The sequence below is a fragment of the Arvicanthis niloticus genome, chromosome 2, assembly GCF_011762505.2.
Source record: "Arvicanthis niloticus isolate mArvNil1 chromosome 2, mArvNil1.pat.X, whole genome shotgun sequence".
Taxonomy (NCBI): domain Eukaryota; kingdom Metazoa; phylum Chordata; class Mammalia; order Rodentia; family Muridae; genus Arvicanthis; species Arvicanthis niloticus.
Window position 1 is genome coordinate 59,750,667 of NC_047659.1, and position 26,258 is coordinate 59,776,924.

A 26,258-nucleotide genomic window follows, 5' to 3' on the forward strand; every position below is an offset into this window, starting at 1 on the left:
GGTGGCGCTGGGGTAATATTGCGTCAGTTTCGCCTAAATCTGAATCAGGACCGGCCCCTCATTTACAAGGTCATGAATAATTATGTGGGATCTGTGCTTGTTTGCGTACGGTGCGCCGGACTCTGCTTCAGCATCGTTCTCCTACTCCGGGTTTCCAACATGAATATTCATGAGCAGCATGGGGCGTGTCTCTGGGCGGGACGAGGGGAGGGGCCTCGGTGCTTGCACTGGCACGGTCCCGCGGTGACGGTGGCGGCGGCGGTCACTGGCGTCGGGGTGCCTCGCTGAGTGGAGCTGGTCCCGGGGAAGCGCGTGAGTGCGCGGCAGGAGGAGGGGGGCGGGGTCTGGGGATGGGGGCGGGGAAGGGCATGGAAAGAACCCGGCGCCTAGCAGCCTGATCCTCAGATTTGGGCGGCAGCGATGGGAGGGGGTCACCAGGAAAGTTTGCGAGGGCCTGGGGCTTTGAGGACGCTCGGGCTCTGCGGAGCTAGCGCGTGTGTGCGGGGGTGGAAGGCGTCCGTGCAGTGAGCCAGAAGAAAGCGGGGAGAGGCTAGGGTGGGGCGGGGCCGGGGGCGGGCGGAGCTGCTCGAGGGACCCCCTCCTTACCCTCACCGGCCCCCTTCCCTGGCTCCTACGGCACGCCCCCATCCACCCCAGGCCGCCCCCACCGAGTCCCCATCGCCAGTCCTCGGTCTGTTCCTTCGCGGGCTGCTTGGCATCTCGCGCAGTCTTCGGCGGCTGCCGCCCCCTCCTTCTCCACCCTCGTCTGCTCCTCCTCTTCGGCTAGCCGCTCGGTGTCCGTAAGCTCCCCACGGAGGCCTTCCAAACAGCCCCTTACCCTGGGCTGTTCCGTCTTCCTGTTAGCCCCCCTCTTCCAACACGTATCCCTCCTGACCGTACTAGCTGAACGTCCAGCAGGAGACCTTTAGGGACGACCCTGCTTGCCCTCAGGCCCTTTTCAGTGCCTGTCCAGGGCCGGAGCTACTTCGCTCCCTTCCATTCTTTGGGTGCTGCTTCTACTCCCAGGGCTGCCTGGTTTGCCTAGACCACTAAGGGTGGGGGAGTTCTTGAGGCATTGCGATTGTGCAGCTTATGGGCATGGCCTTGGTTACCTGGGGCTCCTGGCTGGGGCCTGTCTACTGTAGCCACCTCCCCTGTTGGGGGACTCAGAGCCTGTTTTCGTCTCTGCAGTTCCTTATAACCTCAGAGGTGTCCATCAAGCCCCCAGGTGAGAGGGGTTTTCTCTTCTGGACTAGTTTTCCTCCGTTTCTCACCACCCACATCATATCCCTTGTAACAATGTTCAAGGACAAGGAAGCAATCTTGTTTATATTTTTAATTTTATTTTATTTTTCTGTCATCTCTCCGCCCTCATACGTTATTCACCCACATACAAGGGAAACAGCCCTTGGTAGTTAGCTGATTGACATTGAAGGAGTGGAGTTACTGTCTGTGCCCTCTTTAAGCTGGGACAGGGTCAAGGGGACAGGGACACCTTTCGCAAAGGTTCGGCACCACAGGTTGCTTTTAGAATTGAGAATTGTCTTCTCAGAGCAGCTGGAGTGGGAGGGAACTTTGAGGTTGTAACCCAGTGAGGGTTGGAAAGGGTTGGGTTGCCCTCCAGGGCTGTCTACATTCCACGCGTTTGGCAGCTTCTCCTTGCTCTTGAACCAGAGGAGCAGTGCTCTCTAGTCACCATGCTGCTGAGCCTGAGGGGGTCTTGTGAGTGGGAGGGTGCTTCAGTAGCTGGGTGGGAACTGAGGGGGTGGAAAGCCTGAAGAATTTGGGGTGGGGGACATGAAGGGATGGTCTAGAACTGCAGCCTAGGGTAGGTAGGTGGAGAGGTAGGTAGAGGTGGTAACCAAGGATGATAGCTCACTGGAGACACTGATTGGAGGCACGTTAATAATGGCCAACTGTTACTAATCACTTCCAGGCTTGGTATTTTGCATGCATTGTTTGGCTTGAAACTCATTTAATACCCTATTTTTTAGATAGGGAAACAGCCTTAGATTATTCACACAGCTCTGAAGTGATAGACCCATTTAGTTGTTAAATCTTACAATATCAGATCTAGAGGCTCCCAGCACAGGCTAACTACCATGTGGCTATCATCTGGTTTAATTTCTTCTGAACCCTCAAAACTCCTTCAGGATGCACACACATTCCCATTTCACAGGCTTTGCAGGTCCCTCCCTGACTGCCCTGGAAGGGGGAACCCCAGGGAGTTTTCATCTCAGTTACACCCCCAACCCCCATGCAATCAAGCCCAGTCCGTCCTCCCTGCCCATCCTAGGCCGACTCCTCCTTCCCCTTGGCTAGGCCCTGGAAATCCAGTGGGAGGCCATTGCTATGGTAACAGGACTAGGCCCTGGCTTTACCTCATCAAATTCCAAGCTGAAGCCAAAACGATTGAGAAATTAAAGGGAAAAAAAATGTATTCCAGATGTTTACTTTTTATTTCTTATTTCCCTGTGTTTGGATGAGACAGCTCATGAGTGCTGGAGGGGGCAGGGATGTGGAAGGAGAATGGGGGGGGTGGGGGGGTAGGGAGCCACTCCCAGCCATAGAGGGAGGGAGGAGAATGGGAAGGGGGGGCCGGCTGTGGGGCGGAGCCCCAGGTTGGGGAGGAGCGGGTTTTTCCCGTCTCCCATGAGGTGATTCCAGAGACTTGAGAGTTTCTGGCCTTCTTGCTTTGCTCAGAGTGGACACCTCGAGTGGGGCTCCCTGACTCGAGAGGGTTGCCTCAGGAACTGTAAGTAGGGTATCACAGGAGGGAGCTTGGGGGTGCTGTGGGTGGAGGTGGCCCCCTCACGTGCTAGATCATTGAGGTTCAGAGCCAAGAGTTGGAGAGTTGTGTCAAGAGTTGAGGATGTGGCTGTGGGGACCTTCCCGGCCTCCTCCTGGAGTTCCCTCTTCCTGTCCCACACTGCCTGGGTTAGAAATAGACTTCCTTGGCTAAGCCTGTTGCCTCTCCCAGCTCTTTTCCTTCTCCACCTCTCCCATTTCCTGGGTCTTCAGCCACCCCAGCTCACACTGCTTCCCGTTTCTCAGGCAGGGGGTGCTGTATGTGATGAGAGGATCCACTCTCAGGGAAAGCGCAGCCATGGCTTCCCCACTGCCCCAGGATATGGAGGAGGAGCTGGCGCCCGTTGGCTCAGAGCCAGGTACCAATGGGTGATGGGTGTAGGGTGGGGCAGTGGCTGGGAGGAGGGCGGGGAGGGTAGAGGCTGCACCCCTATTCTGTCCCAGCAGGTAGCTGAGTGACAGTTGAGGTGAGAGGCAGCAAGTCTGAAATGACTGCTGAAGGGTCTTGATGCCTGGTGGGAGTGAGGTGTGGAAATAGAGCCTTTGAGACAGGTCCGGGGAGTCTTTGAGGAGACACTGAGGCACAGAAAGAGAAATGGAGTGCATTTCTCTCTCCCTGTCTAGACTTTTTAAATGCTTAGCTGAATGAGTGGGTGATACAAGATTCTATTATAGAAGGTTGTGGCCGTGAGTAATTCCCAAGGTCTTTTATTTGGCATTACAATGCCTTATATAGAAGGTAGATTTCTGCCCTTGATTTTTTTTTTTCCTTCTTCCTTCCTGTGGCAGATTTACTTCTGTTTGACATAGGTCAATAATAGAAAGTTTGCATACCTGATAACCAACTGAATGACAGAGGTGGCAAGAGGAGAGCAGCAGGGAGACAAGGGAAGCTCAAACTTCACTATGGAAATGTGCTTTAGCGGATTGTATAAAGAAATAGGGCTAAATTGGGAACACAGGCTGACTGCATGGTGGGGCCAAGTAGATGGATATGCTTCTTTGTTCAGTTCACTCATTTGGTAGGAACCTGTGTTAGGAGCGACATAGGATGCTAGAGGAATAAGGTGCCAAAGCACCCAGAGTTTTTACGAAGGGAAGTGGTAAATGTTGTAGGAATTTGGAGAAGGTAGGCTGTATAATGGGATGTGAAAAATCAAGGAAGGCTTCATGGAACAGGTGGTACTGACTTGCACCTAGAACGATGGGTTCTGAAGTTGGAGTGTGGAAGATTTGGTGCAGCAGGAGTCACAAGAATTTATGTTTCGTGGTTCTTCAGACAGTTCCTAATGCATCCTTCCTTCTGAAAGGTGACCCACGAGCCAAGCCCCCTGTCAAGCCCAAGCCCCGGGGCTTGCCCAACAAGCCAGCTCTGCCTGCCAAACCCAGCCTTCTGGTGCCTGTCGGGCCTCGTCCTCCTCGAGGTCCCCTGGCTGAGCTGCCTTCTGCCCGGAAGATGAACATGCTGGCAGGACCTCAGCCCTATGGTGTCAGCAAGCGTCCGCTCCCATTTACACCAAGGCCTACAGCCGAGGCAGCTACCGGAGGAGAAGTTACCCAAGAGTCTGGGAAAGAGGATGCTGGAAAAGAAGACTTGCCCCCTTTAACACCCCCAGCTCGGTGTGCTGCCCTGGGGGGTGTGCGGAAGGCCCCTGCCCCCTTCCGTCCCTCCTCTGAGCGGTTTGCAGCCTGTACAGTAGAAGAAATTTTGGCTAAGATGGAGCAGCCTCGGAAAGAGATCCCTGCCAGCCCTGACCGCCTCTGGGGCTCCCGCCTCACTTTTAACCACGATGGAAGTTCTCGATATGGCTCCAGGACCTGTGGTGCCTCCTGCCCCAGAGAGGAGGATAATAAGACTCCTGCCAAAGGATGGTCCAAGGAGGGGACAGCAGAGATTCCTGCAGAGTGCCAGGAAGAGCATAGTAAGACTCCTGAGGAAAGGTAAGGAAGGGCTAAGAGACTGTATAGGTCCTTGAAGTCTTGAAGGGGCTATGGAACAAGTGAGCTCCAGTCTGGGTTATCATCTTTATTGTCAGGTTACTTACGTGAATACAGGCAAACCCAGGCCAAGTCCCAAAGCATCTCTAGCAAATGGTGGTGGTGCTGCTGCTCTGTGTGTGTGTGTGTGTGTGTGTGTGTGTGTGTGTGTGTGTGCGCGCGCGCGTGCATTATTAGGAATTGAACCCAGGGCCTTGATCATACTGGGTAAGTGCTTTATCATTGAGCTACATCCCCAGCCTACTATAGTTCTCTTTACAGAGTTGATCCATGTTATGCTAGAGAGTCATACTGTTCAGCAGACTAGTTTGTAGTCCATTGTGTACATATCTGTGTTCTTTGGAGGAAGGGACTGTTAAGTCCATTTTAGAGATTGGAAAATCAAGGCTCCAGAGTGACTTCCTAGAGTCTCTCAGTTTAAACCAGATATGTATGATTCTGAAACCTGTGATCTAAACTGCTAGGTCTCACATGCAGAGCACCATGCTGGGGCCCCAGGGAGGGGTATGTTGGAATCTGTAGAGTACAGTCCTCGCCTTTGAGGAGTGTGATGGGGTTCAGCTAATTTCTGCATAGAGATTTCTTCCTTTTGGAGATGTTTTCCTAGATGCACTTCTTACCAATAGCTGGCTTGCCTGTAAGGGAAAGCTGGCTGGGAGGTGCTCCGTGGGTCAGTGGATTCAAGGCCTGGAGGGATGTGAAGGATTTGGCCACCTAAGGCTTTTCAGGGCAAGAGAGCACCAACCTGAAGAATGCAGAGTTAGGCCCAGTGGTTGCCTTTTCTCTACCACTGTGGAGGCCAGGCCCTGCCCTTCCCTACCCTGCCCTACCCTGCCCTACCCTGCCTTACCCTGCCCTACCCTGCCTTACCCTGCCTTACCCTGCCCTACCCTGCCTTACCCTGCCTTACCCTGCCCTACCCTGCCTTACCCTGCCTTACCCTGCCTTACCCTGCCCTACCCTGCCCTACCCTGCCCTACCCTGCCCTACCCTGCCTTACCCTACCCTCCAGCCTGCCTTGTTCTCACTGGAAACACCTGGTGGCTGTGCTGCACCCCCTAGGACCAGGGCTACTGGGAGGGCATCCTCATTCCCACTCTGGATGCCTCTCCATCTACGAAGGGTTCAGTCTTGGAAAATCACCCCCACCCCCATTCCACAACCCTTCAGGAAATATCAGCAGGGCTGCTGGGACCAGTTGCATTCTGGCCAGAGAAGAATTTTAACTCCTCAGGGACTAAGAGAGGAAGACATTATCTTCTTGGGAACCTCTGAGGGACCTGGACACACATAATGCTGTTCTATAAGAGAAGGGGGCGGATTTAACCCTTTGTGTACAGGAAGGGAGTGGGTGTTATGTTCTGGGCATTTGCTCCGTGGGCACAACCTTCCTTATCCCTAGAGCTTCCAGGCCAACTTCAGGAATAAGTCCTGAGGTGTTTAATCTTTGAGTGTTGTTAAACTTGCTTGAGAGGGTTAACTTCCCCTCTTTTCTATTTTGGGACAGACTTCAGCATTCTTTTTGTTTTGTTTTGTTTTTGTTTTTGTTTTTTTGAGACAAAGTTTCTCATGTGTAGAACCATGACTGTCCTGGACCTTGTTCTGTAGACCAGGCTCAAACTCACAGAAACTGGCCTACCCCAGCCTCCCGGTACTAGGATTAAAGGCATGCGTAACTATGCCCCACTTCCCCGCGAGCTTGACTTCTGTCTCTCTTTCTCTCAGGAACCTCACCTCCAGCCTGGCAATGAACGGGGACCTGGCTAAACTGGCTAGCTCTGAACCGCCTACCGATGTGAGTTGTCTTCTGATCGTGAGTACAGTTGTGTAGAGTGGAGTTGGGGCGTCCTCTGAGATCACTTCTTATTCTCTCAGTTTAGAAGGGGGACACTGTGGCCCATGGACTTGCCCAGGGACCTGCTTCCAAGACTCAGATTGATTTTTAACCTCCCAGGCCAGTGTGCCTGGTCATTAAGGTAGCTAAGTATGGTTGGTCGGTATGATTGATTAGGAGCAGCACTTATGATCCGCCTCCCATTGACCAAGCCCCTACTATGTGCTGCTGAGCAGGTCCTTTTGGTAATTCTAGCTAGTAGGCTTTGTCGGCCTCTTTCGAGAATGACAGTATTCAGGCTAAGTAACTCTCTTGATCTGAGGCAGGACCTGAAGTATCTGACTGTTGGGAGGTTGAATTCTCCCTGGCTGTGCCTGGGTTCAGAAAGGGGAAAGTCTGGGCTTCCTATTCATTCTCTCATCTTATGAAACCTAATTTTTTTTGAGCAAACTGTGTCCAAAATGGCCCTCGTTTGGAGAGCCATTGTTAGTCAGAGGCTGTCCCAAGTGCCCTGGAATAGAGAGAGAATAGAGAGAGATGACTCTTATGTATGTGTGTGCTGAATTGGAACACCAGAGAACAAAATACGCATTGCGTCTGCTGTAAGGACCGCACCTTCCAAAGGCAGGCAGGCAGGCCAGACACTAAGATAGACATCCTGTAAACTGGCAGATATATAAGGTGTTGCTGGGAGAATTGGGGAGGTCATGTGCTGAGTGAGGATAGTGGGAAGTCCTCACTATGTAGGTCAGGTAACCAGTGGTGTGGTGCCTGAGGAATAGCATTCTTGGCAGAGGATTCAGCGTGTGCAGAGGCAATGAAGCCAAGAGCTCTAGGGGTGTATTGAGAGGAGGACTAGGTGGTGGTGAGGACCAAGAGGTAATAGTACCAGCTGGTACAGTGGCCTGGAGGCCTCTAAAGACTTTGGCTTGAGCAAGGAGAAGATGCCATTGAACAGTTTGAACAGTTACAGGAGTGGCATCTGATGGCCTAGTTGTAAGGAGACATGTTGCTTCCTAGGTTAAGAAGAGGTAGGGAAGTCAGAATAGCATCAGGGATCAAGAGGATTGTTAGCTGGATCCAGGTGACTTGACAGATGAGGTGGTGGGATCTGGATTGAATTTGTAGGTGATTGGGTGGGGGGGGCATTCACGGTCTCTCCTGAAGTGAAAGGGAGAGAACAAGCAGAATCTAGGAATACCCCCAGACATTTGGTTTCCACAGCCAGAAAGGTGAGGTTCCCACTTACTAAAAGGAGACCTTTAAAGGCAAAGCATAGCTGGGAGACATATGAGGAGTTTGCTTTTGAGTCTGCTGAGTTCCTGATGCTCTGTAGACATCCAAATGGGAATGTCAGCTGGATGATTGGATGGAGTATGACATTTAGGGGAAGCGAGTGTGTCGGAAGGGAAGTCTTAGGACGTTGTCAATGTAGAGATGGTGGCTGAGACTGACTCAGGCCACCAAGGGAGTAGGTGATACACTGGAGGGAAGAGGCCCAAAACACAGCAATGGAGACAGAATAACTCTAGAGCCTGGCCAAGCAAAGAGTGTGCCACTGCAGGAGTGTGCCAGCAGCTGCTGTACTTAGGCTGGGTTGCTTCCTCTGGTTAGCACCAATTGGCTTTAGCTCCAGGAAGGTCCTTGGCAACCTTGGCAAGTAGTTAGGTGGACGGCATGAAGGAGAACGCCTGTTTGGAGTGAGTCTAGGAGAGGTGGGCAAGAGGAGCTGTGTGTAGTGAAGGTGATCAATACTTTTAAGAAACCACATGGTAGCTCGAGAGATGTGAGGCCAGAGTGGGCTCACGCTGTCTGTCTGTCTGTCTCTGTCTGTCTCTGTCTCTGTCTCTCTCTCTCTCTCTCTTTCCCCATCCCCTCCCCCTCTCCCTCTCCCTCTCCCTCTCTCCTGCTTTCTGTTAGACAGGAAAGTAGAGCAGTTGGTGTGCTGTGGGAGGGATCCGGTAGGGAGGGAAAAGTCAGTGATGCAGGAGAGAGAAGGGGGTTGACCTTAGCCTGGAGCAAGGACAGTGCCTGGTCAGGGAAAGGGAACCAAGCCCTTAGGCTTCCAGGCTCCTGGTGGTGTGGATAGGAAAGGTGCAGAGTGTTAGCTTTCTCTTCTGTTCTCAGAGAACCGGAAGCAAGGCCATTAGCTGAAAGAGGGTGGGAAGGAGGTGTTGAAGGTTTGAGGTTTGAGGGGAGGCTTATAAATATGTTGTCTGTGGGGTGAACAGAGTGGGGATGGGGTAGTGTGGGGTGGGATGCAGTAGGTTGGTGAGCACTCTGGAACCAGTTTTTAGATCAGTGATAAATCTGAAAGGGAGACCAAGTATCATTGCTGTGTGTTTTTCTCCAGCCATGTAGCTGCCCAGGTTCTTGAGCTGGCAGACAGCTGCATTTAAATAGCTTGAAACAGCATGATGGATAGAGAGACGGCATCAACGGTTGTGTTGTGTGAAAGGCAACTGTTGATGGCAGTAAAAGAGAGTTGAGGGCTACGAGGGGAGATGGAACTGCGAGGAGGAAGTAGGGTTCCTGACCTTTGCTTCCCAAAGGGGTTGAGGAATGAGAGAGCTGGGAACATAAAAAGAACAAACAGGACAAGTAGGAAGTGGGCTGGGCTGGTGGCCGACTTGAAGTAGAGACTGGAGACAGCGGTGATGAGAGTTACTGGGAAGGACTGGGGCTAAATGAATGACCTCAGAAGAATGCAGGGAACAGAACCAAATGCTAGAGTCGACCGCTCTTGGAACCACTGTGAACTTACGTAAAGTTGATGCTGGGAGGCTTTCGGTGATCCAGGGACTACTGTTTTCAAAGAATAAGTGGCTTTCAGGAGACTGACAGGGATGGGGCATTAATGATACAGTTTAAAGGCACAAGTCTGGGATTATTGCAGAGGAGAATGGAGATTGGGGTTAGGGGCTGGAAAAGAAGTAGAATTCTTTCCCAGATCCAGCAGGTGATGACAGCACTGCAGGCAGTGGCTAGGGGTCATGACCTCAAGTGGTGGGGAGTTCAGAAGTTGGGAAGTTCAGAAGTCAGTGTTCATTCAAATCAAATGAATCCACTTAATGCGTTTGGGGAGAAAGCAGAGTGGAACAGTGCAGGAGAACCAGGGGCCTGGTCCCACCTCTGCGTCCTTCCTTTCCCGATGTCGTCTCCTCTCTCTGTTTCCAGTAACCATAGCAGATTTTTCTTTTTCTATTATACTGGAGGCCAATATGCACAAATCTTTTTTAATCCTTATCTTACTCTGAGGTAGACATTGGTATCAGCCCGAGAGAGTACAGGTGGGAACCCGAGGCCCCTGGAGACCCCGTAGAAATTAGATGTTCAATTTATAGGAGGATTACTAGAAACCATGCCCCTTTCGTGACTCCCCTTATTCTTTGCTTGACTCCACGGCCTCCGTGCTTCCTTGAGGTGTACTGAGAGCTGTGGGCACACAGAGCAAAGGATGGAGATTCTTTCTTCCACTTGATGAACCTAAGAGATGCTCTGGGCTGGGAATGAACTTGTAGTTTTCTGGGGCAAGCTCTTTCCCTTCCATTCATGTACATGGTCAGCAGATTTCCTCCTTGTTCCATTTATAAAGCATAGGTTGCTTGTCGGAGAACTCTAATCTCTTGGAGGAGAGCCTTAAGTGAGCCTTGGGGTTGAGCCACTGAAATAGTGAAAATGTTGCCAAGTGACTAGAACGTGGCACCTTTTCTGGGGCAATGACCTGGTAGAGGAGCCTTGCTTGAATTCACCTCCTGAGCCTTTTTCTGTGTGAGCTTGGACCCAGCTGAGAAATGAGTGACAACTCTTGATCTTTCTCTTGCAGGTTTCCAAAACCCAGGTCACCTCAAGTGCAGATGTTTCAGAACATGGCCATTCTACCAGTCCAGTCCTCCCTGCTAAAGTCTCTGTCCCAGTCTCCGAGTCTCCTGGGCTTTCAAGCCACCAGGGTTCTTCCTGCCATTCTCAACTTTCTGAAACCCAGAGTCCTGAAGCTTCTGAGGCTTCCGTCCGCCTCCCTGTGACTCCAGCGTCCCCCAGTGCAGCCTTGCCCGATGAGCCTCCATGCCATTCCCCTAGCTCAGAGCTACCTGCTGAGGCAGCCCCAGAAACCCTCAGACCCAACAGCTCTCCTGTGGAGACAGTCTCAGGGCACCACAGCCCAGTACAGCCCCCAGTCCTCTTGCCTCAACCCCTGACTGAGGGGGTTGAGTTGCCAGACCTCACACGAACGTTCCCATGTGGGGAGGAGGCTGCAGCCAGGGGTCACACGGAATCCCGTCCCAGCAGCCTGGGTCAGCGCCGTTTCTCAGAAGGTGTGCTTCGGCCACCGAGCCAGGACCAAGAGAAGCTGGGAGGCTCACTGGCTGCTCTGCCCCAAGATCAGGGGAGCCAGTCTGCTCTAGATCGTCCCTTTGGTAGTGGGACAGAGTCTAACTGGAGCTTGTCACAGTCATTTGAGTGGACCTTCCCCACAAGGCCCTCAGGTCTGGGTGTGTGGCGGCTGGATTCCCCACCTCCATCTCCTATTACGGAAGCCAGTGAGGCTGCAGAGGCTGCTGAAGCTGGCAGTTGGGCTGTATCTGACAGGGAAGAAGGAGTGTCCCAGCTGGGACCCAGAACCCCATCAGCTCCAGAGAGCCCAGGAAAGCCTATTTCTGGGGTTCAGGGAAATGATCCAGGCATATCTCTACCCCAGAGAGATGATGGAGAGAGTCAGACTCAGTCCCCAGCTGTTCTTACCCCTACAGTTGAGGGCCCACCTGGAACACCCTTACTGCAGGCAAAGGAGAACTATGAGGACCAGCAGCCACTGGCGGGGCAGGAGTCCCCAATTACTTTGGCCACTAGGGAGGCAGCCCTACCTGTACTAGAGCCAGTGCTGGGACAGCAGCAGCCAACACCCTCTGACCAACCCTGCATCCTCTTCGTTGATGTACCTGATCCCGGGCAGGCCTTGTCTACTGAGGAGGAGGTGGTGACCCTGGGCTGGGCAGACACTACCCAGCCCATGACGGAGGCTCAGGAACCCTGTAGCGTGTCTCCTGAGCCTGCAGGCCCTGAAAGCAGTTCTCGATGGCTGGATGATCTCTTGGCATCACCACCACCCAACTCAGGCAGTGCGCGGCGGGCAGCTGGAGCTGAGCTAAAGGATATACAATCACCAACCACCTGCTCTGAGGTAAGGTGGACACACGGAGGGATAGGGCATCAGGGGTAGGGTTTGGATGGGCTTTATTCTTTTAACATGAACATCACAGAGGGCAAGGCAGCTGTGCACCCACATCTCGTTATCTGCAGTCACTAGCAGAACTGCATAGGATTGTGCTTAGGGTTCAGCTGTTAAGAGTTCTAGTCCTGACACCGGTATTCACTAGCTGAGCAGTCTTAGGAGTGAACCTTAATTGTAACCTTTGCCCTTTCATAAACGTGTGTGCACATGGCGCACACACATATATCGGCCAGATCAACCTCAGGTATCTTATTTTTTTTTTAAAAAAGATTTATTTGGGCAGTGGTGGCACACACCTTTAATCCCAGCACTTGGGAGGCAGAGGGAGGCGGATTTCTGAGTTTGAGGCCAGCCTGGTCTACCGAGTGAGTTCCAGGACAGCCAGGGCTACACAGAGAAACCCTGTCTCGAAAAACCAAAATAAAAAAAATTTATTATTTATTTTTATGTATATTAGTACTGTATCTGCATGTACACTCACATGCCAGAAGAGGGCATCAGATTCCATTACAGACAATTGTGGGAATTAACCTCAGGAACTCTGGAAAAGCAGCCAGCTCCCTTAGCTGCTGAGCCATCTCTCCAGCCCCCAGTCATCTTAGTTTTTAAGACAGGGTCTCATTGTACCTGCAGATAACCCATTTACCTAGACTGGCTGGTTGTCTGAGCTAGCTCCAGGGATCTTACTGTCTCTGCCTCCCCATTATGGGGATTAAAGACACATGCCAAAATCTTTCTGGTACGGGGAGCTGAACTTGAGCGCTGATGCTTGTGCTGTAAGCACCTTCCTTATGTAGCCGTCTCCCCAGCTAGTGAAATGGAGAAAGTGCCTCATGCGATGTACAGAACTGTTATTCCTGGGTATATTATGCAAGGGAACGTTGTGTGGACGTGGAGAGCCTGGGTTCGTCTGCTAGCGTAGGTCTGTAACCTGGGCTCAGTTGGCTCTACTAACTCTCTGACCTGGTGTGAGTCAGATACTTTTCTACCTCTTGCCTCAGTTTCTGTGTCTGTCAAAGGGTGATGACTGTGATGGGCTGTAGCTCAGAGGGTGAGAGGATTAAATGAGCTAGTGCATGTAAAAGTACTGAGGTTAGTGTTGGGCTCATTATAAATGCTTTGTAAGTGTTGGCTTTTACAACTGGAATTCCCGTTGAGTTTCAGAGCTGGTTTGGAGCCCAGTAGCTGAAGCCCAGAGGAAGTGGTGCCTTGTGCAGAGTTACCCAGCGAGTTAGTAGCTGGGCCTAAGCCAGGACCAGCCCAGCCGTCGGCTCTGTGCCCTTTCTCCTACCAGACTGCATTTAAAGGCTAGGATCCAGGTGGCTTTTGAGACATATTTTTTCAGTCCTAGACCGGACTGGTTGGGGGCGGAGCTGGAGGCAAGGAGGAACCCCCTCCCCCCCAAGCCCTCTGGAGTTTGGAGGAGGAGGGAGGAGGAGGAGGAAAGGGTTAACACCACACTGACTCCTGCAGTAGGTGTGTCTGTCCCAGGATGTGGGTGACTCAATTGGCTTCTGGGCGGGGCTGCCAGAACGGGCAACTGCTCCTGGAGTCTGGAGCAAGACCAGGACGGGCAGGAGCCAGAGCCGTCAGACAGGTCCTGGCCAGGGGAGCAGCCCAGCCCCGTGCCGGTACCTGGCTCACCCAGCAGCCCCAGGGTGGTCAGTGGGGAGGTGGGGGCATGGCCTGGCCCGGGGAGAGGGAAGCTAGCATGTCTGTCCTGGAACGGCTCCTGGCCAACGCGGCACTGCGGGACGAGGCTGGCAGGCTCCGAAGCCCTGAGCCCCAAGCCCGTCTGCCCTCTGGCTCTGGGGTGAGTCAGGGAAGTTGGGTGGGGGTGCAGGGAGTCTTGTGCCCTTACTTTCCTGGGCTGGCTGAGGGTGGAGTCTTCCTGGGGAAGGCTGTGCAGAGGGGAAGAGGGCCTGGGTGCTCACTGGTGCTAGAAGAGCTCTGGGTGCTGTCAGTACTTGGCTTGAAAGGTAAATTGTAAGTCAGTTGCCCTTCATTGACACTGTGCCCCCTCCTCTCAGTCCCATAGTTAGGCCTCTCCTTCAGGCAGGATTTCTTTTGGCAGCTAGCCAGGTATTGCCCAAGGGCTGTAAACATGACCATAGGACTGTCCCACTGTGCGTCCATGTGTGCCAGGCTGTTTAAATGGCTCTTGATAGATCATCTCACAAAGGTCCCATGTAGTAGCAATTACCTGTTTAAGAATGAGGATCCTTAGGCCCAGAGTAGTTAAGTGATTTGCTCAAGGTCACACAGCTGAAATCCTGGCAGCGTTCTTCTGCCAGAGTGGGGCTCCAAGCCACTAGGTAGCCATCATTCTCAATTTGGAATGACTCCCACCTGGATTAACTCTAAAATCAATCAATCCTTCCCTCCGTCCCTCTTTATCTTTTGTTTACTTTCCTTATTTTTCTTTTTTTTTTCTTTTCTTTTCTTTTTTTTTTTCCTTTTCTTCTACCCCTGTTTCCCAGGGACTCCTTGGCTGGGCCCAGAAAGACCTGCAGAGTGAATTTGGGGTTGCAGCAGACTCTCACCCCAGCAGTTTTGGTCCTTCCAGCTGGTCTCAAGATGCTTCTCAGAACTACAGCCTTGCGGGCAGGAGCCCCGCTGGAGATGCAGGTCTTGAAAGAGACTGGAGCAGCAAGTGTGGGCAAGGATCCGGGGAGGGGAGCACTAGGGAGTGGGCCAGCAGACACAGCCTTGGCCAAGAGGTGATCGGAATTGGCAGTAGTCAAGATGAGAGCGAAGTGCCTGTCCATGAGCGGGCAGTGGGAAAGCCGGCCCAGCTTGGTACTCAGGGCCTGGAGGCTGATGCACAGGAATGGGGATTCAGAAAGAGAGATTCCCAGGACCCTTACTCCAGCCATGACAAAGAGCTCCAGGACCACGAGTTTGGGAAGCGAGATTCCTTGGGATCTTTCAGGACCCGAGATGCTGGCCTTCAAGACTGGGAGTTTGGGAAGAGAGTGTCTGTAAGCACCAACCAGGATACAGATGAAAACGATCAAGAACTAGGGATGAAGAACCTCTCTGGTGGCTATAGCAGCCAGGATGCTGAAGAGCAGGACCGGGAGTTTGAGAAGCGAGATTCAGTATTCAGCATCCATGCCCAGCAGGACCAGGAGTTTGAGAAGAGTGCTTGGTTAAAGGATTACAGTGGTGGTGGCTCAAGGGCATTCGGCTCACAGGAGAGAGGATTCGGAACACGATCTCTGAGCTCTGGGTTCAGCCCTGAGGAGGCTCAGCAGCAAGATGAGGAGTTTGAGAAGAAGACTTCACTTGGCAAAGACAGGTTTTGTGAGGCCAGCAGGGATGTGGGTCCACTGGAGGGAGGAGCATCTGGGGACCTGCTGAGCCCCAGTGCACCTAATTTGCAAGATGGAGCTGCCAGGCCGAAAGACAACGAAGGCAACTGGCAAGATGGTGACTCCAGTCAGGAGATCACAAGGCTGCAAGGGAGAATGCAGGCAAAAAGTCAGAGCCCTACCAACGTAGACTTGGAAGACAAAGAGAGAGAGCAGCGAGGCTGGGCTGGGGAGTTCAGCCTTGGTGTTGCAGCCCAGTCGGAGGCAGCATTTAGTCCAGGGCGGCAAGACTGGAGCAGAGACTTGTGCATGGAGGCCTCTGAGAGTAGCTATCAGTTTGGCATCATCGGCAATGACAGAGTGAGTGGTTCTGGCCTCAGCCCTTCCAGGAAGAGTGGAGGTGGCCACTTTGTGCCTCCTGGAGAGACAAAGGCCAGGGCTGTGGACTGGACTGACCAGCTAGGTCTCAGGAACTTGGAAGTGTCTAGCTGTATGAGTTCTGAGGGCTCAAGTGAAGCTAGAGAGAATGTTGTGGGACAAATGGGCTGGTCAGACAGCCTGGGCTTGAACAATGGAGATCTGGCCAGGCGTTTGGGCACTGGAGATTCTGAGGAGCCCAGGGGCATGGGAGTTGGGGAGAAGGACTGGACTTCCAACATGGAGGCGAAGAGCAGAGATTCGCCAGGGCAGGGAGAGGTAGGAAGGCATAGCCAGGCCAGAGAGAGTGGTGTGGGGGAGCCCGACTGGTCAGGTGTGGAGGCTGGAGAGTTCCTTAAGTCAAGAGAGCGTGGAGTTGGACAGGCAGATTGGACACCTGATCTTGGATTGAGAAACATGGCACCAGGAGCAGGCTGCAGCCCTGGAGAGCCTAGGGAACTTGGGGTGGGTCAGGTAGACTGGAGTGACAATCTAGGCCTGAGGAATTTGGAGGTGCCCTGTGACCTAGAGTCGGAAGGCTCTCGGGGCTGTGGAGTTGGGCAAATGGACTGGGCCCAGGAATTGGGACTCCGGAACCTTAGGCTCTGTGGGGCCCCAAGTGAAGTTAGGGAATGTGGGGTGGGGAGAGTGGGCCCTGACCTAGAGCTAGATCCCAAGAGTAGTGGCAGTTTGTCCCCTGGTTTGGAGACTGAAGACCCCTTAGAAGCCAGGGAGCTAGGAGTTGGTGAAACAAGTGGGCCAGAGACACAGGGTGAGGACAGCTCGTCACCTTCCTTTGAGACTCCTTCTGAAGACACTGGAATGGATACAGGAGAAGCACCCAGCTTGGGAGCCAGGTAAGGCACTCCATCTTGGGGCTGGGAGGGAGGGGTGGTTGCTCTTTAAATAGGGGACCTCTTTGAGGAGGGAAACCAAGCTCTCTCTGTGGATTCTAGTGTTCATAAAACTCTCTCTCTCGTAAAACAGTCCTTCAGGGCTGTGATTGTTCAGTTCGACATTTTATATTTTATGATGAACTTTGAAACACAAAAATTAAACATATTCTATTTTAGAAGATGAATGTAAAATTTGAGGTACCATTTTGGGCTTTCTCAATGACTTGAGTTATGGCTGTCTAGGGAAGTAGAAGCTGCCACATCTTTTGATTTCTGGCAACTTTCTCTCTTTCTTTCTCTTTCCCTCCCCTCCCTCCCTCTCTTTCTCTGTCTCTGTCTGTGTATGTACAAGTGCACATGAGTGTGCAGGCACATCCACAAGCTTCTGTGCTTGTGGATGGAATGACACTACCTCTGCTGTCATCTCTGTCACAGTCTAGCTTTTTTAGGGGTACATTCTCTTACTACTCTGAAATTTGCTCGGTTGGCAGGCCAAGGAGCCCCAGGGGGAAATCACCTGGTTTCTGCCTCCCCAGTGCTGGGATTACAAGCACATACCACTGTGTCTGGCCTTTTTTTCTCCCTTAAAGCAAAGCAAAAACAAAACAAAACAAAACAAAAAAACCAAGAAAACATGGAAACTGGTCATTGTGCTCAGGTGTTCACTCCTACAAGGGCAGCACTTCACCAAGTGTTGTATCTTCCTAGTACAGTTTCTGATGAGCTCTGTAGGACTCAAGCTCTGATCCAAAATGAGCCCCTGGGGTGCTTTCACAGGTAGTGGAAGGAACCCTGTGGAAACCCAGGTTACCACAGCCTACATTATAGTGACTGACCAAGGGCTTGGGAACTCAGAGGTCTAGCCTGCATTTGTCGTAGTATCCAGAAGAGCAGTGGCTGAGGAATCTGAAGTTGTTGAGAACCAGCCCTGTGACCTTGACCCCCAACCCTTTTTGTATTCTTCCCCCTGGTTGACCTCAGATGCCCTAGGTAGGCCATGCTGGCCTCAAGTTCAAAGAGATCAGCTTGCTTCTGCGTGCTGAGTGCTGGGATTAAAGGCATGCCATTTGGGGAGAAGGGCAGGCTGGTAAGAACCAACCAGTCTGTCTCATGGATGTTCTAAAACTGACCGAGGTGGTTTCATACCTTGTGGAAAGGGTACTTACAAAAAGGCATTGCTTCTCGTTCATTAACATTTCATCCATTGAGATTTGGTTTTCTTTTCTTTGGTGTGGAGAACATTTTACCTTTTTCAGTCCCGTAGTGGGAGCTTCCTCCCATGCATGTGGGAAGGGAAGGAGAGGGAGGTGTTAGAGGGGGGCTGTTGTAAGTGGAAGGGCAGATGGCAGTGGGAGGAGAGCAGGAGGGACCAGGAAGGGGCTAGGGAGGCTCTGGGTGGGGGTTGAGAGAGACATTTGTCGTGGAGGGGGAAGAGGGAGAGAGCATAGTGTTAGGAAGTGAGCTGAGGAAGGGAGTTCTCAGTCTGCTTGTCTGGTTGAGAGGAGGGGTAGGACACGGAGTGGCTGAGATTGCACTGGCGACAGTGGGGGTGGGACTGTGCAGATCTAAGTGTTAGGGGCGGTGTGTGTGTGTGTGTGTGTGTGTGTATGTATGTGTGTGTGTGTGTATGTGTGTGTGTGTGTGTGTGTTTTCCTGTGAGCCTGGACTGGTTGCTGGGTTCTGAGCTTCTTCTGTTTTACCAGTTACCCTGAGAGGCCCAGGGTTCCAGCAGCAGCAGTCCTGGCAAAAGGGAGTACAGGTTCTGTGTCCTCAGTTTTCTTCCTGGGACTCAGCCCTCTCTGCCTGAGTGTTCAGCTGTGCATTTTACTGCATGGATCTTCACAGCTACCCCATGCAGCAGGAGAAGGATTTTGATCCTGTCACCTTGTTGAAGTGGAAAAAAGGCATTTTAAGATGGTAGAGGCTACACTAGACCCTTCTGACATTCTTCTGACTCCCTCTCATCAACTGCTTTCAGGTGTGGCCACTCTATTCAAAGCAGATTACTAAGGAATGGGGAGTCTGCTCTCTGCCCCACTGGGGTTGGCTCTTGAAGAGGGAGATGGGCATTCTCTTCTGTGTTTAGGATGGAGAGAGGGGGCTCCATGCAGGCTTAACAGGACAGTGGCAGCGTGAGGATGGTTTTGATGATGAGGCTGCTGGAGGCTTCCACTAAGCAGCCATGCTGTTTTGCGCACAGCTACCAGCATCCAACACGTGGTCACCTGAGTTTAGAGTTTATCCCAGACACAAGCATTGTATGTAACAGAAAACATGTTTAGTCGACAGCTGGAAGGAAATCACTGTTTGGGAGGGCCTGTGTACATGCCATGTTTTCTGATACATGTCCTTTCTGATACAGCCCCATGTTTGGAAAGAGTTGTGTGCCCTGTGGCCATGCATGTGACTTAGTGTCTACTAGCATTATCTACTACTTGAAGTTGAGCAAAGTTTTCCAGACTTACCTGACTAATGTCTGGGGAGCTGGTGCTATGACCGTCTGACATGGGGAAAGAAATACACTGTGGAATGCTTATCGTTCAAGAAAAATTTGGAGATTTCCTTTGTCTCAGGAAGTCCTTGAGAACGGGTCTGAGTAGTCTGGCTTGGAGCCCATCTGCTAGTCCTGATTGTCTATCCACCTCTGTGACCTCAGGCGAGCGACCTGAAGCATTAGCCTTTTCTCCTCATGGTATCTTTGGTCTTCTCACCTCAGGACCTGTCTTAGGTAAAATGAGAATTTACTCCAAGAACTCTTGGAGTTTGCTTGAAGAAGGTTAACAAATGCAAAGTGATTGATACAAACCCTGCCTCTCCTGTGCTAATTGCTCAAACAAACAAACAAACCAAACCCAAACCCAAACCCAAACCAATAATCTAGTCACCTGTATTTGTATCTGTTTTGCAAGTGTGGATGTGAAGGGTCCATAAAGGGAAGCCCCATGGTGACATTTTTGTCACTGTCCTCATGTTGAACAAGTACATCGTGGATGACAATCATTGGTCAGACTGCTGGCAGGAATAACTATGATAAATGAGTGTGGTGTGGGTGTGTGAGGGTGAGCTTGAGCTGATCCTCTGGATCTAGGGCCATCTCATCCTGGAGAACGTGGCACTTCTGGTCTGCCAGAGCTGGTACAGGATCCTTATTTTCTGGTCTCTTGGTCATTCCTTGCTCCTGCCCTTTGGACCCCACAATGCAAAACCTTCCCAGCCAGTTTGAAATCTTTGTAGGCTCTATGACTCAAAGGTCAGTCAGTCCAGCTACCTCATTTCAGGGATGGAGAAACAGAGGCCCAGAGGGAGAGTGTGGTTTACACAAGGTCCCACTGCTGGTGATTGTGAGTTCCTTTCTGTTCCTGTGGGCTCTAACTGTCTGAGCCCCCTCCATCTCTCTCTGGTGTCTTAGTCCCAGCCCCTGCTCTGATGCTTTCTCATTCCAGGTCTTAGAGTTGGACACACCAGGACGTGCTACAGATCTGTCCCCTGCATTTCCATCAGGAGCAGTAGTGGAGGGTAGTGTTGGGCAGTTTGGGTGGTAGCCACATTGGGTAGTGCATTTGGAGGGTTTAGGTGAGCCATCCTCTCAGGCTAGGAACCTCTGTTGAGGAGGACTATGGTAGCAATTTGTATCTATCAGGTATCAACTGTGTTGTGGGTACATATTTCTGCCATTAAGCCCAGTGAAGTTCTGGGACTTTTCTGACTCCTATTTAACAGATGATGAAGCAGAGGCTCGGACTGGGCATGCGACTTGGGACCAAGGCTGCCATGGGTGCAGGGCAGAGTCTGTGTCTCTGTAGGCCTAGCAGGCTCCGCACCCAGATTCCCGTCCTTCCTGTCCTGCCAGGAAGCCCTTAGGTTGTGGATGACCTGGGCTCCGAAGAAGGAAGGTTTCTCAGATGCAGAAGGCAGAGAGGCCCTTGGGTGGGTGTGCACTGCATTCCCTAGGGCTCCATGTTCCATCCACCCTTAGCGCCCCCTTGACAGAGTTCCTTACTGCCTTCTGCCGGAAGTGGGCTGAGAGTAGATCTCTCACTCTTTTCTCAGTTGGCTCACATTCTCTCAGTGGCTTTGTTGTCCAGGCTGGGTGGGGTACCATTGCTGCCGCCTGGTTAGAGTCACCTCCCTGACTCTAAGCTGGTTTCACGATGAGCTGGCTTTGGCTCCCATCCAGGCTTGCTCTCGAGTCCTTCGTTCTGCTGTACTGTATATCCTCTGCCACCTCCTCCCTCTCTCTGTCCCTCCCATCCTGCTTTAATTTCCATCTATCAGCAGCTTATGGAGGGACAGACTGACACATTTCTCCCTGTCCCAGTCTCAAATTCCTGGTCAAGATTGACTTACCTGCCTGAATCTTTACCTTCCTCAGTATCACCAGCTACTCGGCAGCCGGGCTTCCAGGCATTGCCCGCTAGCCTTCACTACACCTGTATGGGTTAGGGTGTGGCTCTGGGCTGTGCCTGTAGGTGTGGTGATTACCAACACCCATCCACCCCATCCTAGGTGTTCCACAAGTGAGCGTGTTTTAGGGAGTGGCAACTGGACGTGGCGTGAGTGGTGCCCTCCTGGTGTTTATGCCTGCCTCGAGAGAACATTGGGCAAAAGGCACATTGCTGTGCTGAAGTCCAAGGTGACCCTGCCTTCCCATCTTTTGTGTGGTCTCAATCTATGGGGCAGAGATGCCGGGGGCACAAAGACAAAAAGGAGACTTTCTTTGCCCTTGAGGAGCTCCAGACAGGCAATGGAAACAAACACACAGGATGGAAAGCAGTGGGAGCTGGAGGTTAGGGCCCATAGCTCTCAGGGATGAAGGGTTGTGTAAGCTTGGGGAGGGAGCAGGTGGGTCCATTCTTGGCTTATCCCAGGAAGTATGACCAGCACGTGCTCCCAAGTGGAACATGAACTGCAGTAACTTAGGGCAGCAGTAATAAATGCTATTTCTGGGAATGTCCTGAGTGCTGGATGCTATGCCGATGGGCTTAGATTTTTATTTTTTCTTCTCACTAATGACTCTATAGAGGAACACTGGGTATTTACAGGCAGAGGGACTCATGCAAGGGCTTAGGTACAGATACCGTTCCTAACTCAAAAATCCAAAACCCTAAATCTAAAACTTTAAAAAAACATTTCTTCAGATTCACATATTTTTAAATTTCGTGTGTATGGGTGGTTTGCTTGCACATGTATCTGGGTATCGTGTGTATGCATTGTCTGTGGGAGCCAGAAGAGGGTGTCGGATCCCCTGGAACTAGAATTAGAAATGGTTGTTAGCTGTCATGTCATCTCTCCAGCTCCATACAATCGGAAACTTTTTGAGCACAGTATGATATCACATAGAGACTCACACCTGGCCTTGGCCTGCAGGTACAAGGCAGATGAGACATAAAAAATGTTCTCTTTTAGGTTTTGTTCTCTGGGTAGCTTCTTCTGGGGCGAGGGAGACAGCTTCTCCGGGTAGCTTCTTCTGGGGCGAGGGAGACAGCTCAGCCAGGAGAGCGCTTACAGACTTGAGTTGGGTCCCTGGAACCCAGGAGAAAGGCTAGATATGTGATTGTGTGGTAGTCTCACAGCGGCGGGAAGGCAAAGAGGAGAAGGTTTCTGGGACTCCCTGGCCTGCCCACTAAGCTTACTTGAAGAATGTCCCAGGCCAGTGAGAGATCCTATCAAAGGAAAAGGAGCAGGGCTGGTAAAAGAGCCTACTGTCTGTCAGTGCTTCGTTATCCAAGTTTGATCTTTGGGACTCGCAGGATAGAAGAAGAGAAACTGACTCCCAAAAGTTATCCTTGGAGACAGACAGACAGACACCACACACACACACACACACACACACACACACACACACACACACAAGGAGGTAATTCTTTGGCCTCAACATACAGGTTCACATGCACTGACACACAAAGAGATCTTGTTCTATGCTTGTGCAAATATTTTAAAACTTGGAAGAATCCAGACTCTATAAGTAGACCCAAGCATTTTGATAAAAGCTGCCCAGCCTGTAGCACATGATAAAACCTGGACTGGGACCTTCCAAGCAACCAAGCATGCTCAGCCCTTTCTTTGTGTGCTGTATGCTTCAGGGAAGAGAAATGAGGTCTCACAGGTAGGTGAATGACTTTGGTTTCTGGCTTGTCCCTTTTGCAGCCCCAGCAGGTGTCTGGCTCGCTCTCCACCTTCTGGCTCCCAGAGCCTTCTGGAGGGGATAATGACAGCCAGCAGCTCTAAGGGACCTACTCAGAGGGAATCAGCAGCTTCGGGCCTCAGGGTTCTGTTGGAGGAGGAAGGAATTGCCGGTGCTGGCCAAGGGGAGCCCCAGGCGTCGAGCAGAGACCCTTTGCCTTCCTCGAGGCCTCAGCCTGATGGTGAAGCCAGCCAGGTAGAAGAGGTGGATGGCACCTGGAGTCTTACAGGGGGCACTAGGCAAGATGAGCAGGTGTCAGCCCCACCCCCTCGGCGGCCTCCCCGAGGACTTCTGCCCAGCTGCCCCAGTGAGGACTTCTCCTTTATAGAGGTCAGTGGAGAGTGAACTTGTCACGGTGGACGGGCTGTTGGAGGGATCAGGGTATGTGGGTGATGGTGTCAAAGCCCCATTCTCAGAGCTTTCCTGAGCAGTAATGGGAGACAGACACAGGCTGTGGGTTGCCTCTTGACAAGAAACTGCAGCAGTCTTCAGCCCCTGGGATGATGTTGAGGTGCTCCTCTGGGGTTAAGCAGGGCTGTGGGTCAGCAGTAGTAATGTTGTTGCTATTGTTTGGAGCAGGACACTGAGATCCTTGATAGTGCCATGTATCGGAGTCGTGCCAACCTAGGGCGTAAGCGGGGCCACCGGGCCCCAGCCATCCGACCTGGGGGTACCCTCGGATTGTCAGAGACAGCAGACTCGGATACTCGGCTATTCCAAGATTCAACCGGTACGATCGGTGTATTAATTGAATGGAGTCTGTGTCAATGTCTGGCTTGTGTGTGGTAAAGGTGGTGTCTGGCATGTTGCTCAGGTTTGGATACATTTTCCCTAACGTTTGCAGAGCCAAGGACCTCCCGCGTGCCATCTTCAGATGAGGAGGTAGTGGAGGAGCCTCAGAGCCGCCGGACACGGATGTCCTTGGGCACTAAGGGACTGAAAGTCAACCTTTTTCCTGGCCTGAGCCCATCAGCCTTGAAGGTAGCATCTGATCATTCAGCACACACACCCAGCCACCTGGCCTGCCAGCCTTGTGCAGCGTTTCCAGCCATCCATCCATCCATCCATCCATCCATCCACCCACCCACCCACCCACCCACCCACCCATCCATCCATCCATCCATCCATCCATCCATCCATCCATCTCACAGTCCCTTTCTCATCTCTTCTCTTACTGTGCTAAAGAGGGTTCCAGACGGTCCCCTTGTTCCTTGCTCAACTCTATGCAGTGTGCCAAGTTTGATGGAAGAAAGAACAGGGGTGTTCTTTCATCTCAGAGCTCCAGGGTCCTGGGTGGGGGTTGAGGGGTGGGCATAGTCTACACTCATGAGTAGCTCAGGTGAAGGGCGCAGTGTAGGAGTAAAGGGGGACTACATCGATGGGCTGGGCTGTTCAGTGAGAGGAGTTATTTCCTGACCCTGGCTGGGAATGGGAGGTGGCTTGGGTAGGGTTTCTTGTAAGCAGTTTCTCTTAATCTTGAGGTAGGCACAGGAATTAGCTCTGGGGCAGGGACAGAAAAGCAAAAGCATTGGTATGAGAAGTCACCCCTCTGTTCAGTTTTGTTCACTGAATTTTGTTCATCTGACAACTTTCTAATGTGTTCAGGGTGTGTCGATCAGCTCTGAGGGAGACAGATGTTTGACTATCATCTATAGAGGGTTTCAGGTCTGGTTCCGGGGACTGCACACTCTTGTTAAAGGCCTCGTCTTCTGAGTATTGCTGCCTGCTTATCTTTTATATGTTTCCTAGGCCAAGCTACGCTCCCGGAACCGCTCAGCTGAGGAGGGGGAGGTGACAGAGAGCAAATCAAGCCAGAAGGAGTCTTCCGTCCATCGTTCTAAGTCCTGCAAGGTCCCAGGGCTAGGGAAGCCCCTTACATTACCCCCAAAGCCAGAAAAATCCTCAGGGTAAGTTAACATTTCTAGGGATTTTTTTTTTATTTCCAAGGCTTTGGGTATTATCCTCAGGAGAAGAAACCTATTTTATAGAGGTGGAAAACTGAAATTAATTGCTTCATGGTAAGTAGGGGCTTTCAGACCTGCAACTGAACCCCAGGCTGCCTCTTCTGATTGGAGGGTAGATGTTCTTACCTTGTTCAGTTTCTTTAAACTTTGCTTTTGTGACCTTTGTACTTTACCTTCCAGGTCAGAAGGATCATCGCCCAACTGGCTGCAAGCCCTGAAGCTAAAAAAGAAAAAGATCTGATGGGGCCAAGGTAAGGATGTGCTCCTGGGTTTGGGTGAAAGTCGGGCCTGGTGTGGAGAACTTGGGAGGCCCTGTCCTGTGTTCTTTTCCAGCCTTTAGCTCTCCTCTTACTGTGAGAGGCTGGAAGACCAAGGGAGACCTGGTTAGGTCTCTTAGCTCCTCGGAGTTTATTCCTGAGGCTGGTATTTATCCTGGGTCCGAAGAGGGGAAGAGGCTTCCATCCCGGCCTGTATCCTATGTGGTGGACAGTTCTTCAGGTGCTGTGGTTGCCTCTAGTGTGCTCAGCTAGCCTGTGCAGCTTAGAGCTTCTAACTTGAGGTCCTAGCAGGGACTTCCTCAGCACTGGGCTCACATGAGGGAATCAGGATGTCCAGAGGGCAGAGGAAGCAGGAGTCTCATCTCTTCTCTGACCTTTGTCCTCTCTTCCATCCAATTGCAGGTCCTTCCCATCTGGCAGTCTCAGGCAGTGCCATTCCTGTGGGGTCCCCAAGTGAGGAGACAGTTGGAGCCCCACCAGGGCTCAGACTGCAGCCTCCTTTCCCCTCCACTTCTGAGGAGTGTCTGGGAGGCACATTTATGCACTTTGTATCACCGTCCCAACTTCTTGTACCCCTTCTGCCCCAGCCGGATTCCCGTCCCCAGCGGTGGGAGGTCTTGTCTCTTCCCTTTACCCTCTTTGCTTCCATCTTTGACCTCCCTTGGCTTTTCTTTTGATACCAATTTATAGCATTTTTATAAAAGCCTTTGATTTTTGTAATGGGTGGGGCCCCACCCCAAGCCCCACCCCAGGTCTTCCTCTGCCCCGCTAGGTGCCCCACAGAGACCAATGACATTTTACCAGTTGAAACAATGAATAAAGTTTTTTGGGAATTGGTGTTGTCCAGGATTGTGGTGTATGGCGAGGACTCGTGTTCCCCCACTGTGGGACAGCATTTGGAAAATGCGATTTCCCCACTGTGTTAGCTTAGCTTTTCCTTTCTGTGACAAACTACGTGCACAAACACCTCAATGGAGGAAAGATTTACTTTGTCTCATGGCTTCACTCCATCAGGGGTGGGGGTGGGGTATAGGAGTGGGGGGGCGGGGCAGGATAGAACAGAGCAGAGGCATTATGGTGTCTGGGAAGCAGAGAAACCCTTTGTTTTGGGGCTAGTGGGTTTCCTTTTGCTTTTATTCTACCTGCTTCTCAGGATGTTGGGTAGTACTAGGGACATTTGGGCTGAATCTTCCCTTTCTGGAAATGCCTCCTTAGACACTCAGAGATGTATCCTGATAACCTAGGCTCTTCTCCATCCATCGGACTTAGCCAGCATACTCCAGCCACCAGGAGCTTACTCAGATGTCTGTTAGATGTCATTCCGCTTCCACT

The 26,258-nt window shown here is 51.8% G+C and overlaps 1 protein-coding gene across 3 annotated transcripts; it reads left to right on the forward strand.

Moving 5' to 3' along the window:
- The first annotated feature begins 175 nt into the window (after positions 1 to 175).
- Tnks1bp1 (tankyrase 1 binding protein 1) lies at positions 176 to 25,763 on the forward strand. 3 transcript variants are annotated; one of them, XM_034494255.2, is made up of 12 exons: positions 176 to 312; positions 3,055 to 3,167; positions 4,119 to 4,749; positions 6,532 to 6,601; positions 10,467 to 11,822; positions 14,354 to 16,461; positions 22,648 to 23,014; positions 23,264 to 23,414; positions 23,529 to 23,665; positions 24,434 to 24,591; positions 24,829 to 24,899; positions 25,329 to 25,763. In XM_034494255.2, the coding sequence occupies exons 2-11, from the start codon at positions 3,074 to 3,076 to the stop codon at positions 24,887 to 24,889; spliced, it is 5,133 nt and encodes a 1,710-aa protein (XP_034350146.1). In that variant the 5' UTR covers positions 176 to 312; positions 3,055 to 3,073; the 3' UTR covers positions 24,890 to 24,899; positions 25,329 to 25,763. The 3 variants fall into 3 exon arrangements, with proteins under 3 accessions (XP_034350146.1, XP_034350147.1, XP_034350145.1); XM_034494256.2 differs by lacking the exon at positions 176 to 312 and adding an exon at positions 672 to 1,228; XM_034494254.2 differs by lacking the exon at positions 176 to 312 and adding an exon at positions 2,612 to 2,755.
- Positions 25,764 to 26,258: the final 495 nt, after the last annotated feature.